This window comes from Parus major, chromosome 5, assembly GCF_001522545.3.
Source record: "Parus major isolate Abel chromosome 5, Parus_major1.1, whole genome shotgun sequence".
Lineage (NCBI taxonomy): Eukaryota > Metazoa > Chordata > Aves > Passeriformes > Paridae > Parus > Parus major.
The window spans coordinates 35,476,873-35,491,542 of NC_031774.1; the positions used below are offsets into that span (position 1 = coordinate 35,476,873).

The 14,670-nt window shown below is 38.3% G+C and overlaps 1 protein-coding gene and 1 long non-coding RNA gene across 5 annotated transcripts in view; one reads left to right on the forward strand and one right to left on the reverse strand.

The window, feature by feature from the left end:
* LOC117244589 overlaps positions 1-2,250 on the reverse strand; it is a 22,316-nt gene extending 20,066 nt beyond the window's left edge. The window contains exon 1 of the long non-coding RNA XR_004497982.1: positions 1,113-2,250. This is a non-coding gene — a long non-coding RNA (uncharacterized LOC117244589). The remainder of the gene's footprint in view (positions 1-1,112) is intronic.
* A 2,701-nt stretch (positions 2,251-4,951) lies between these two features.
* The window catches only part of ARHGAP5 (Rho GTPase activating protein 5), a 42,000-nt gene continuing 32,281 nt past the window's right edge, over positions 4,952-14,670 (forward strand). For 2 of the 4 annotated variants that reach the window (XR_004497720.1, XM_015630633.3), the window contains exons 1-3: positions 4,952-4,970; positions 6,734-6,840; positions 10,392-14,291. Coding sequence is in view for 3 of the 4 variants with exons in the window: in XM_015630633.3 (XP_015486119.1) it covers positions 10,569-14,291 (3,723 nt within the window). In the remaining variant the exon portion in view is untranslated. Of the gene's footprint in view, positions 4,971-6,733; positions 6,841-10,391; positions 14,292-14,670 lie in introns of those variants that run through there. The other 2 variants (XM_015630632.2, XM_033514862.1) reach the window with 1 other exon arrangement.

Sequence of the window (14,670 nt, forward strand, 5' to 3'; positions counted from 1 at the left end):
GCCCCCCGGCCGGCCCCCTCGGCCCCGCCGCGCCGCGGAGGGCAGGCGGGAAGGGCAGGGAGCGAAGTGCCTGGTCCCAGACAGGTGATGAAGGCCTGAGCAATGGGAGGGTCTGAGCCTGCTGTACGAGGCTGCCAGCTGGTCACGGCTCTCGAGGGAGGGAGGAAGGCAGGAAGGGGAGCTTCCCTGCTCCTCTCTTCTTCCTTCCTCATTCCCTTCTGCCTACTCCTTCAGCTTCCTCCCTTCTTCTGTTCCCCACTGCCTTTCCCCTCCTTTTCTCCTTTCTCGGTACTTATTTTCCTCTTCATTACCCCCTAATACTCATTCACGCCTTCTCTGTTCTTTTCTTCCTCTTCTAAATTTGAACAGTTGTCCATTCCCCTCCTCCTTCCTTTCACCTTCAAATATTGCTCGATATTAAATTTCAGAAAACTTCACTCTCCTAATGATGTGTGTGCATTTCTGTTTTTCCACCAGGTGGATTTTAAGGCTTTGGAATAGGGTAGCCAGTTGCAGTGTTGCAGCTTTCATGCGTTTTGAATCCCTTCAACCAGCATAACCTTTAGACTCTCTCCACCCAAGGGAATCACCAGAGACATACAGATGTAATGCCATGGTGTTGTAGCTGTAAGACATAAGGAGTATGGAGCACTGCTTTAATTTAAAAAAGGAGCAGGACTATATAGTTATAAACGGAAGACATACTTGTCACCTTCTCCCTATAATACACCCCACCCCTCCGTACACCCCTCTTTTGCTCTCTCCAGTATCGCTTTTGATATCAGCGTGGAATATTTCCTTAATAAGTAGGAGGGGAACGTTTTTAATCTAGACCAAAATAGGCCTGTGGGGGTATGTATGTATTCTTTAGTTTAGTGTCATGCAGATAAACTGAAGGATTGTTTTTTTTCTTAATAAAGATCCTTGACAGAAATTTGAAAACTCTACACTGCCGAGTAAAAGCAGTAAAGAGAACAGTATGTTAGCTGGTCAATTGGACGTCCATTTTAAACCTGTGCATTGAAGCCAGTTGCAGCACTGATGCTTGTTTACTTATTTCATAAAGAATGAGGAATTTATAGGTGGCTTTTTTGTCAGTTGTGCTGCCTTACCTTCTGAAGAGTCTTCCGCATGACAGTTGTTTTCAGCAGTGACATCAGTGACCAGAGTTAACTGCCTCCTGATAAAACCCATACTTATTCATATTACTTATCTAAACTAAGGGTATTACACATATTCATCCAGGTGTATTTTTGTAAGGACTTACTTTCATTGCTGTGCTACTTTTAAAATGATTTTTAAGAAGTGCTAAAATTTGTAACATTCTATTTATAGTGCTGTACTAAAACTCAGTGTTACTAGAGCTCAGAAAGTATGATGGAAATGTAAGGGTTTGATGTTTTGGGTTTTTTTTAAGTCTGTGGTACTTAAAGTATGGGAAATTTTTTAAGCATTTGTTACAGTATCACTAACGTGTTTTACTATAAGTTACTTGTTAGCCGGGAACATACTGAGCTAAATAGCATTTTTTTCCTCTAAAGTATCCCTATCTAAAGCAGCTGCCATTGTTGTAAAATTGTAAATAATTGCAACCAAATGCCTACCGCTCCCTGGTATTGGACTTTACTTTAGCTAAGGTGTTGCATGTGTAACATAATCCAATTAAATACTTTAGGCTCAGACTAAATTGTTTTAAAATGCTATATTTAGCACTAACAGAACCAAATGCTTCACATGTTTTTCAGGCTATGTGCTTTCCTAAAGCTGTAGGTGTTTTTTTCCGCTTGCAGACTTTGTAGAAAAGAAAAGCACTGATCATAATAGATTGTTCTGTGTAAGTTTCCCTGTTGGGACTTGTTATTTGAGTAGATAGTGCAAAAATAATTCCACGATGTTTAATAACTATACTAAAAGGATGCTGACGCTATTTTAAGGCTTCCAAAAGTACTTTCTTGACACAAGACAAATCCCACGTACTGGCATCTTATCCTTCAGGAATATTTCACATAAAACTTCACAAAGCGCTCCTCATCACTCCGTTTAGTAGGCTGCTCCCGGTGCTCCCTTAGGATTCTGTGCAGAAGGCGTTCTTGGGGGTGACACGCCGTGACCTTCTCCGAGAGGGTGGCCCTTTGGAAGGCGAACACCCGTGGCGAAGTTGTGCTGGCGGGGTTCCGTCGTGCGAGCTGCGAACGGCCGGCTCGGTGGCCATGACGTAGCCGTGCGAGCGGGCCCGCGGTGCATTCCTGCTGGCTGATAAGGCAGGAATGCTGGCAGGGGCCCGCGGCCGGCCGGGCTCTGCCGCCAGGGGGCTTTGGCCGCGCGCGGCCCCGCCCTCCCGGCCCGCGGGAGCGCCGCGCGCTTCGGGGGTCCCGCTCGCCCCGGAGCGCCGCAGTGCCGCTCCCGCCGCTTCTTCCTCCCCTGCGTCCGCCTTGCGTCTCTCCTAATGAGCGCACAAAATACTTAATCACTCTTTAATCGCTCTTTGGTTGGTTGGTTCTTTTTTTCTTTTTTCCTCTGAGGATTTTTAGCCTAAAGGTCAGTGTAAGTGAGCTGGAAGATTTTGCAGATTATTGTTTAAGCCATCTCATCACTCCCTTGTATTTACAGATTTGGTGAAATACATAAAGAAAAACGGATTCATAATTCCTCGCAAGAAACAATTGTGAGGTTATTTTGAATCTGCATGTTAACTGTGTTTTTCTAGTCACATCAATTGGAAAACAAAATAATTAATCTGTGGCTAGTTCTGCACATTACATTTTGTGGTAAATAAGAGTTGTTTCTTTGGCTCTGAGTTAAAATTCCCACGCATTTTTGCAGTTCTGCATCAGTTGGCATTCAAACATGACAGAAGAATGCTTGCATTTAAAAAAGCAAAACCAATACCTGCATGCACAGTTTTTGAGCAAGTGTATATAGTTGCATTTGGCATTTATTTAAGTTGGATAGTTTTTATGCAGAATATTATTTGCTGCTTATATATGCCGTTTCTCTTTCCCATTTTGTAATTTTAGAAAGGGGATAACCTGTATTGTTTTACACAGGTAAAAATGACACATATAGCTTGTACAAGGTCAAACAACAAACTAAGCTTTATGATGTTGAGTCCTGGATTCTACACTGCAGTTGCTCATGAAGCGAAATAATATGAAATGATCCAGATCTGTGGATCAGTGAAATTAGTTGTAGCTACCCATACCAGGATGTAATTTTTTCTTGTTTTTTTTCTTCCAGGAAATGCTTTTTAGCCCTTTTTCTGTCCTTTCTTTGATCCCTCTTTCTTTGTCTGCTTCCTTTTCTTTCTTCTATTTCTATAAGTTTTTTTATGGATCCCGTTTGTAAAATTTCTCCATTAGTTCTTTTGTGTTTTTCCTGAGTACCTCTGTAAATAAGCCTGATCAGGAGACTTGCCCTGAGAAACTTCTCTGACCACTCTGCATGTTTTTGGTTGGAGCTTATCCTATGGAAAAAGAATTAAGAATTTATTGCTTCTGTAAACTTGCACTTTCCTTCCCTGATAAAAGACAGGCTTTGAAACTATATTGAATGTTTTCAGATATTCAAAAATCTGAAGATAAGTAACTTGAGAGGCCTAAGTTCAGAATACTGCTGTGCTGGTAATTTGAACCTTTACAGTTTACTTCTTTATTGCACCTTGATTTAAATTGTGTAAGTTGGTTTGGTTTTTCTCTTCTTCGTTTGTTTTTTTGGTTTTTTTTGAGGAGAGCAATAATGATAATAGATGCCCTGGGATGGCTAGATTCCACCTAAAGAATGATGTTTTGAATTCAGAAATAATATTTAGGCTCTGATTTAATTTTGAGTAATACACAGGCAGTCTTCAGTGTATTATTATTAATAGAAGACATTTATTGAGCTTAGTTGGAGCTAAGAGCTTTGAACTTCTGTTTTTAAACAGTCTTTCATTGCTTTTATAATATGAAGTTGGGCAGTGGGGGTTTCTTTTTTTAAAATTTTTTTCATGCATTGATTACTTTGCTTTTTTATGGAGAGAATTATCTAGGCTATAGAACTCCTTTAGGGATTATAGCTGGCCATCATACTAACCAAATCTGAAGTCAACAGCAGTTAGAGTCATCCATTCTCATCCTTCATTTCCCTAGCATGATTAATCAGCATACCACTTCAGCTGAATTTCTTTTCAGCCAGAGGATCACTGTTGTCCCTTACTGTCTTGCTGTTGTGTGGTTGAGCTTACTTTCTGATAATCAATCTGAATAATGTTTTTTCTCATGTTCGCTGATACTTGGGTAATTGTTGTATTTACCATTAGTTATAAATAAGATTTGAAGTATGGTTAATTAAGGTTACCAGCACTTTTGAAGGCAAGAGTATTGGTGTGTTTGTAAAGTGGACAGGACACATTAAGTGTTAGGACTGCAGCAGACTTAAGTGATTTGAAATTGTTAAGGTTACATTGGTATACTCTGGTTTCATTTCTAAAAACATTTTCTTGAAGGGAAGATTTCTTAGGCTTGCATGAGTGAAAAAAGAGAACTCTTGGTAAAACTGAATGAGGAATGACAACATTATGTTAAGGTACCTCAGCTTTTTTTTTTTTTTTTTTTTTTTTTTTTTTTTTTTCTGGTTGTTAGAAGGGAAAACAGTTGAATTCTTATTGTTTTGTGTAGGGCTATAGCTACTGTTGTGCTGATAGATCTTGGATGTTTGGTACTGTAGTAAATTTTTTCCAATGCCAAGTTTTAGTTCTCAAAGAGTATTAAGTGAGGAATGACTTGGTCATCTGCTGTAGAGGTCACAGTAAGTTTCTGTGGGTGTATTTGTATATCTTGTAAAGCAGACTAGGCTGTGAGGAGCCTTTCATTCACATGTGCTTCTCTTTGCTTGGCCAGGTAATTTACAAACACACTTGCAAGACTATGCTGATTGAAACTAACCCCAGAAAATACTAATCCATAAACTGTTGTTCTACACAACACTACAGAGTGAGTAAAGAACTTGGAGAAAACACTGTTTATTTTTTCCTATTGGCAGCTGCTTAAATAGTTGATGGTCATAAGCAATTCTGTGGACTCTTTCAGGCAACATTTTTGCTTCAGCCATGTTAGGTCTAAAACATTTTTAGGTTCAGAAAAGAATTTTGGAGGGTATTGAGAAATACTCAAGGGTATTTATCTGTAAGTGAATTTCTTGACTGTGGACTCATCTACAAGTTCCTGTGCAGCCACAATTACTTAATAATGATAGATGATTAACTCTTCAAGTGTTTATTCCTTGCTAATAAAATGGCATTTTATTCTAGTGTTTAGAATTTAGCTTGGAGTCTTTGGGAAATGTGTTTGTAAATAGGGTCTTTTGTGGTCTCTTAAATGTTTCTGACTGATGTTGTGAGGGCCTGTTCTTTGAGCTTTCTCTCGTGGCATTGTCCCACAAGCCTCAGATACATTCTTGCAAATGGAGACACTTTTCTCTCTGCTCTTCCACATACTCTGAGTTCTTCAGAGGCCCATTGTCTTTTTCCTCATGAGCAAGTACCTGCTCTGCTCAGCTAGCTGTGGATGTAGAGGTGTGCCACAGCTTGGAGGTAAGGACAGGGAACAGGATTTGCCATCTATCTTCTCTATCACAAGGGGTAGAATTTAGCACTGAAGCTCAGCCAGGCTTAATGCACGACTGAAGGACTGCTGCCTATTGATTTTGGTGGTGTTTGGTACCACAAGATTAGTTACTGTTGTGGTATTGGTATATTGTTTATCAGTATTGCCAAACCTTTTTTATCTGAAAGAAAATTTACTACAGGAAAGTGAATATTAATTCCAAAGCAAAGTGAAATTATTAAGACTATAATTGTAAATGGCAAAACAAGAGAAAGCTCTGTTGTTTTGATATATTTAGCACATATACAGCTTGTGCTGCATCTTGCTTAACAATGACACCTTTCCTGCATTAAAAATGGCTTACATAATATTCCAGTGCAAGTACCTCAATTTCCTTTCCTGTTCTGCATCATAATGTGTGGATCACTGGCCAGGCAAACTCTGGGTTTTGTGTGGATGCAAAGGGAAGAACAATGGAAGAGAGTTCCGTTTTTGATTACTTTATATTAGCATCCCTGCGGTGAGCTCAGCACTTAAAAGGGTTATATTAATAATTTGTACCCTATTTGAGGCTTCGAAATCTTCAAATATAATTATACTTTCAATTTCTAATTTTTGACAATTTGTAAGTCCTTTTAATTTAGAAGTGGTGTCCTACAGGTAAAGGGTTTTGAGGTAGACTGTACCTTTTTCCTATTAATAGGATGTATGTACACAGACATATATTTGTTTCCTGTATTTTGTACTTAGGCCTATAACAATTTCATCTTGCAAAGCTGTGTTCTAAATACTTTAGAATTCCAAGTTATTCTAGAAGTGATTGGTGATTTTTATAGCTTACATTTTATATGTTACCTGAGAAACTACATTATTTTTTTCATAACAGTCTTCTGCAACCTAGGTATTGTTGAAGTATCAAGTTGAAATTGAAATCACAATCACTTAAGAACTCTGCTCTCTCTCAAATATTAAAAGGTGTGCTTACAGGATTTAAACCCTCCCAATTTAGACAAAGTCCAGCTTGAGTTTTGTTTATGGGTTTAAAATAAGGAAAACAATCCTCGTGTAGGTGAAGTGTTGTACCTTCTCTGATTGCTGCTTCTTCCTTCATAAACTTGAAATTTTAATGGCTCTTATTTTTTTGTTTTCAGATTCCTCAGGGAAGGACTTACTGAAGGGCACTGTTTAAATGTGTGACATTACTGCAGGAAGATCACAGCAGGATAGTCATCTTGCTTTGCACCTCTTTTTCCTAAGGGTAAGTTTGGGCTTTAGACCTTTATAACATGTTTAAGGGTGAATGTGGGTAAATAAGTACAAGCTGCTACCTTATTTTCTTTATGACTACTCTTAAAAATCTAAAAGTCTGTAGAGACAAGGTCCTACAGTGCATCTGTAGATGGTCAGAGGTTCTTCATACAGTGATGTCAGACACTTTGTATTATTTTCAATCTTAAGATTGAAATTAGTTGGAGAAATCAAACAACGCCTCTTTTGAATCTGTAACAAAGGTGGGGGGGGTTTAGATGAATCATAGCCTTTAGAATTTGTTATTGAATTAGGCAGATTTAACTAAGATAATGGGACTAACTTACAATGAATTTCCAGTGTGCATGGTTTAAAACAGTACAAAATGATTAAGTAAGTTTACATTAGTGATATAGTGAAATGGATGATCTTCCATTTGGAGAACAATTTAATGATGATTACATATTAAATGCGAAGCCATTATAATGTCAGATTTTTACCAGTTTTATTACTTAATTAACATAGATTTTGTTCTGTGATTTTGTACAATCAGTGCAAAGCAGGAACTGTCTTCAGAAAAAAAAAGCCCAAAAAACCCTTACTGATTTTAAATATCTTTAGTGATTCAGCTTCTGTTATGATTAAAATCATTCATGTCAGAACTTTAATGAGAGACTGATGTGTTTGTTCTCCCTTTGTCAGTGTCCCCTTTCACCTTACTCTTTGTATTTACTTGCTTAAAAATGTATCGATTTAACAAAACATTTTTAGATGGATGAGGAACAACCTTTGCTACTGAGGATGTAGAGTATCTGAAAGTATTGATTGTTTCTTATAATCTAATTGCAAATTGACAGTGTCTTCCTGAAGAAATGAAGTAATCCTGTGGATGAAGATTTTTGTGTTCTAGTTTAGTCCACATGAAATCTGTATTGTGCTGTGGCAAACAGAAAACATTTTATAGTGAAAGTGCTGACTAAATTTCTCATTCTGACTGTTTGAATGATGCTACTATGATAAGCTTTCCTTTAGAAAGAAGACACTGGGTTTATTTGTAGTAATATAAATACTGCTTGTAAAGGATATTAATTTTATTAAGTATTTTTATTCCTGGAGCCATTTTCTGTTAGGTCCAAGTTCTGTGTTTTAAGAACATAATAAACACAGCGGAAACAGTGAAAAGGAAAGTTTTAAATATGAGTTGTCTTTCTGAATGGGTCTTAGAGTAATCTGATTTAACCAAAAAAGAATTCTAAAATCTGGCATAAAAATTTCAATTTTTGCAATCTAAAAGCTCTTGAGTATAAAAATTAGGTGTCCCTCTTCCTTTTGTAATGAAGTTGATACTTTCTTCAGAAAAAGTACTTACCTTTGCTATGATTCTAAACGTTGCTATGATTTCTATAACTAACAGCTGGTTTTATATATGTAGTTTGTATTTTATGTTTTGGTTAGTTAATTGTTGCTAAGAAGGACAAAGTATATAACACTAAAATTTCAGTATTGACACTTGTTTTACTTTTATTCTTATAAGGGTTGTTTATAGGTCTGTTTAAGTACATTTGTGTTGTTACTTTGTACTCTACAAATGTAAAAGCAAATATGTCAAGTACAAGAGTATCTACCTTTCATTTATAGTGCCATGTAATAGTTGGCTTTTTACCAAGAAAATGAGAAGTATTTTTATAAAAATATTTTCACAGGGGATAGAGCAGTGTAGGTTGGAAGAGACCTCTGAATGTCATCTAGTCCAGCCTCCCTGCTCAAGCAGGGTCACCTAGGGCAGGTTGCCCAGGTCTGTGTCCAGGTGTCTTTTGAATACCTTTAGTGCAGGAGCCTTTACAACTTCTCTGGGCAAACCAGGCCAGTGCTCAGCTACCCTCACAATTAAAGAAAGGGTTTGCTGATGTTCATATGGCATCATCTGTATTTCAGTCTGTGCCTGTTGCCTCCTGTCCTGTCCCTGGGCACCACTGAAAAGAGTCCGGCTCTGCTTTCTTTGCAGCTTTCTTCCAAATATTTGTACACTTTGATGAGATCTTCCCCGAGTCTTCTCTTTGCCGGGTTGAACAGTCCTAGCTCTTCTAGCCTTTCATTAAATGAGAGATGCAGTGGTGCTTTAAGCCCTTGCTGCATTCTCCAGTAGTTCTGTATCTCTCCTGTACTGTGGAACTGAAAACAGTGCATCAGGTGTGGCTTTACAGGGCTGCAAAGAGGGGAAGTTTCACCTGCCTTGTCCTGCTAGCAGTACTTTGTCTAATGCTGCCCAGGGTACTATCAGCCTTGTTTGCCACAGGTGCACATTGCTGGGTGGTGTTCATGTCCTCTGGGATGCCCAGGTGCCCCTCTGGACAGCTGCTCTTCAGGCAGCTGGCTCCATCATACTGGTAGATGGAGTTATTCCTCCCTGCATGCAGGACTGTATCATTTGCTTCTAATTCTGTCATCAGCAAACTTGCTTAGGATACATTCTACCCCATCATCCAAGTTATTAATGAAGATACTGAGCAGTGTTGGACCCAGTACTGGCCTGTGGAGTGCAATGCTGGTTACTGGCCCCCAAGTAGATTTGATGCCACTTGTCACAGTCTGCTGGAGCCAGTTATTTGGGTATTCAATTTTTTCTGTCTTCCTCATAATGTAATTGATTCAAAACCAGCAAATGCATTTCCATTTGCAGTATGCATGCAAGCAGAGTCTTCTGATTAATGACTGAGAGTTAGTGGTAATTTTTATACTTGGTGACAGCTTCAATAAAGCCACTGGAACCTTGTAGTAACTCTGTGAAAGTCTGAGTATAGATATAGTAGTTTTTGTTTCCCATTAATAAAAGTTTGCTTCTTTTTCATTGACAGAAGGAATGAAACAACACTGTAGTCTTAAAATCGGTGCATAAGTCCTACTCTTAGTATTTGTATGATGTTTGTGTTTTTATGTAGAATTCAGATTCGAAACATTTCCTTAAAAGCAGTTTGCTGTTAATATACAAATCAAGTAGTCTACTTCTGCAGATAGGTAGCAGCTGAGGCATGTGGCCAACTGCCTGCTTTTACAGCTACTTGTTTTGAAATTTTCTTTACTGCAACCTAACCTCAAACCTGCAAATGCACATTAAAGTAATGTTTTTCATGCAGATGTACATGATATCTAGTGAAAATGTGTGAATAAAAGAGCATGAATATTGGATCGGGTTTAGTGTTTTTATGTTGCATTTTTGCTTTTTAGTGCCCAGTATTTGTAAGCTAATGAGGAGGACAATAATTTGGGGGTTTGAGTGTGGGTTTTCTATTTTTCAGAAGTATGCTGATGAGCTATTAAAAGAGCTGACAAACTACTACTAAACTGTGCCTAAAATCTGCTTATTTTAAAATTTGTAGTATAAATAGCATTAGCATTACTGAATTATGAATTTATGATCTCATTCAAAGTAGTTGTAGAATTTTCATATACACAGGAAATCAGGGTGATCAAGCAAAAGTGCTTCTTAAAATCTCTTTTTCCTCATGAATATTATAAAGAAATACCTGCAATCTTGAAATTTTTTTTCTTTGTATTTTTCAGGAAGATGATGCTCCTTGTCCAGGTTATCTGAGGTTCTCTTAATCACAAGCTGAAGCAGGAACAACTGAAGGCAATTTCTGGAGCCCTGGATATACAATTCAAATTTGTAGGAACTTTTTCCAGAATGAAAACCACATACAGTTACCTTGATAATTGCAAAAGGATGAGAGGAAAGTTATGATGGCAAAAAACAAAGAGCCACGCCCCCCATCTTATGCTGTTAGTGTTGTTGGACTGTCTGGAACTGAAAAGGATAAAGGCAATTGTGGAGTTGGAAAGTCATGTTTGTGCAATAGATTCGTTCGTTCAAAAGCAGATGAATATTATCCTGAGCATACCTCTGTGCTTAGCACAATTGACTTTGGAGGAAGAGTTGTTAACAATGATCACTTTTTGTACTGGGGTGACGTAACACAAAGTGGTGAGGATGGAATTGAGTGCAGAATTCATGTAATTGAGCAGACTGAGTTCATTGATGATCAGACTTTCTTGCCTCATCGGAGTACAAATTTACAACCGTACATAAAACGTGCAGCTGCCTCCAAACTGCAGTCCGCAGAAAAACTAATGTACATTTGCACAGATCAGCTAGGCTTGGAGCAAGACTTTGAGCAAAAACAAATGCCTGAAGGGAAATTAAACATAGATGGATTTTTATTGTGCATTGATGTAAGCCAAGGATGCAATAGGAAGTTTGATGATCAACTTAAATTTGTGAATAATCTTTATATCCAGCTCTCAAAATCTAAAAAACCCATAATAATAGCAGCAACAAAATGTGATGAATGTGTGGATCATTATCTGCGAGAGGTTCAGGCCTTTGCTTCAAATAAGAAGAACCTTGTGGTCGTGGAAACATCGGCAAGATTCAATGTCAATGTTGAAACATGTTTTACTGCACTGGTACAAATGATGGATAAAACTCGTGGTAAACCTAAAATAATCCCCTATCTGGATGCCTATAAAACTCAAAGACAGTTAGTTGTTACGGCAACAGATAAGTTTGAAAAACTTGTCCAAACTGTGAGAGACTATCATGCAACTTGGAAAACTGTTAGTAACAAACTGAAAAACCACCCTGATTATGAGGAGTATATAAATTTGGAAGGAACAAAAAAGGCCAAAAATACATTTTCAAAACACATAGAGCAACTTAAACAGGAACATATTAGAAAGAGAAAAGAAGAATACATTAATGCATTGCCAAGAGCTCTTAATACTCTTCTATCAAATCTTGATGAGATTGAACTTCTGAGCTGGTCAGAAGCCTTGAAGGTAATGGAGAAAAGGCCTGACTTCCAGTCCTATTTTGTAGTGCTTGAAAAAATACCCTGGGATGAAACTGACCACATAGATAAAGTGAATGACAGAAGGATTCCATTTGACCTTCTCAGTACCCTAGAGGCAGAAAAAGTTTATCAAAACCATGTGCAGCATCTTATATCTGAAAAAAGGAGGGTTGAAATGAAAGAGAAATTCAAAAAAACTCTTGAGAAAATCCAATTCATTTCACCCGGACAGCCGTGGGAAGAAGTTATATGTTTTGTGGTAGAGGATGAAGCATTCAAATACATCACTGATGCAGATAGTAAGGAAGTGTATGGTAGGCATCAGAGGGAGATTGTTGAAAAAGCCAAAGAGGAGTTTCAGGAAATGCTTTTTGAACATTCAGAGCTATTTTATGATCTGGATCTTAATGCAACACCAAGTACAGATAAAATGAGTGAAATTCATGCAGTTCTGAGTGAAGAACCTAGATACAAAGCTTTACAGAAACTTGCACCTGATAGAGAATCTCTTCTGCTCAAACACATAGGATTTGTTTATCACCCAACTAAAGAAACTTGTCTCAGTGGCCAAAATTGCATGGACATAAAAGTAGAAGAGTTGCTTGCCAACAGTCTTCTGCAACTAGACCATGGACGTTCAAATTTATACCACGATAGTGCCAACATTGATAAAATCAATCTTTTCATTTTGGGCAAAGATGGCCTTGCACAAGAATTGGCAAATGAGATTCGGACACAATCCACTGATGATGAATATGCATTAGATGGAAAAATATATGAACTAGATCTTAGGCCAGTTGATGCCAAATCCCCGTACTTGCTGACTCAGTTGTGGACCTCAGCCTTCAAACCACATGGTTGTTTCTGCGTGTTTAATTCTATTGAATCACTGACTTTTATTGGGGAGTGCATTGCTAAAATAAGGGCTGAAGCATCTCAGATAAGGAGAGACAAGTATATGGCTAATCTTTCATTTACATTAATATTGGCTAACCAGAGGGACAGTGTTAGCAAGAATCTACCTATTCTGAGGCATCAGGGACAGCAATTGGCTAACAAGTTACAGTGTCCTTTTGTAGATGTGCCTGCTGGCACATACCCACGCAAATTTAATGAGGCCCAAATAAAACAAGCTCTGAGGGGAGTACTGGAAGCAGTTAAACACAATTTTGATGTTGTAAGTCCAGTTCCCACCATTAAAGATCTGTCAGAAGCTGACTTAAGGATTGTCATGTGTGCTATGTGTGGCGATCCTTTCAGTGTGGATCTTATTCTTTCCCCTTTCCTTGATTCTCACTCCTGTAGCGCTGCTCAGGCTGGCCAGAATAATTCTTTGATGCTAGATAAAATAATAGGTGAAAAGAGACGTCGAATACAGATAACTATATTATCATATCATTCTTCAATTGGTGTACGGAAAGATGAACTTGTTCATGGATATATACTGGTCTATTCTGCAAAGCGAAAGGCATCCATGGGAATGCTTCGCGCATTTCTTTCTGAAGTTCAGGATACGATTCCTGTCCAGTTGGTGGCTGTTACTGATAGCCAGGCAGACTTCTTCGAGAATGAAGCAATCAAGGAACTCATGACTGAAGGAGAGCACATAGCAACAGAAATTACTGCTAAGTTTACAGCTTTATATTCATTATCTCAATATCATCGTCAAACTGAGGTTTTCACATTGTTCTTCAGTGATGTATTAGAGAAGAAAAACATGATTGAAAGTTCCTACATGTCAGACAGCACGAGGGAATCAACGCACACAAGTGAAGATGTTTTTCCAAGATCTCCGAGAGGAGGTTCCCTTGACTATAATTACCCAGATTCAGAGGATGATGCCGAAGGACCACCGCCTTACAGTCCAATTGGTGATGATGTAAGGTTACTTCCAGCACCTAGTGATCGCTCAAAGTACCGACTGGATTTGGAAGGAAATGAGTATCCTGTTCACAGTACACCGATCAATTGTCATGACCATGAACGCAACCATAAAGTGCCTCCTCCAATAAAACCGAAACCACTTGTTCCAAGAACAAATGTCAAAAAACTGGATCCTAACCTCCTGAAAACAATTGAGGCAGGTATTGGCAAAAACCCCAGGAGACAGCCTTCTCGAGTGACTGCGGCACCACCAGAAGATACAGACCCATCTGACAACTATGCTGAACCTATTGACACGATTTACAAGCATAAAGGCTTTGCAGATGATATCTATGCGGTTCCAGAGGATAGTCAGAATCGTATTATTAAAGTTCAGAACTCAATTGTTATAAATACCCAAGGTGAGGAAGAAAATGGATTTTCTGATAGAGTTTCCAAAAGTCATGGGGAAAGAAGGCCTTCAAAATACAAGTACAAGTCTAAGACACTGTTCAGCAAAGCCAAGTCTTACTATAGGAGAACACATTCAGATGCGAGTGATGATGAGGCTTTTACCACCTCTAAAACTAAATGGAAAGGAAGACATCGTGGAAGTGAAGAAGACCCACTTCTTTCACCTGTTGAAACATGGAAGGGTGGCATAGATAATCCTGCTATTACATCGGATCAAGAATTAGATGACAAAAAAATGAAAAAGAAACCCCACAAAGTAAAAGAAGATAAGAAGGTAAGTCAGTTAATTTAAATTTCATTTATAACTTCTAGTACTTTGTAAAATGGGAAGAGATGAAATATGTAAGAGTTGTACCCTATTTTGAAACCTGTGCTTTAAAATTTTCAAACTGTATTTGTTGGATTTTTTTTCTTAAGTTCCTATTAAGTTGCTTGGAACTAGCAAACCTTAGGGAATGAGATGGTTTGTCTACCTTATTAGCTCTTCAATAAGTTATTTTCATCTCTACTTACATGTGGAGGCTTCCTTCCATTTGAGTAAGGTCGTGTGGTTTTTTTCAGAAAAAAGCTGCTTTGTGAGCACTTGAGTAGAACCGGTTCTTTCAGTTGCAATTTTTGCTGTTGGAATGTGGTTTAGGGCTGGTGAATGAAAG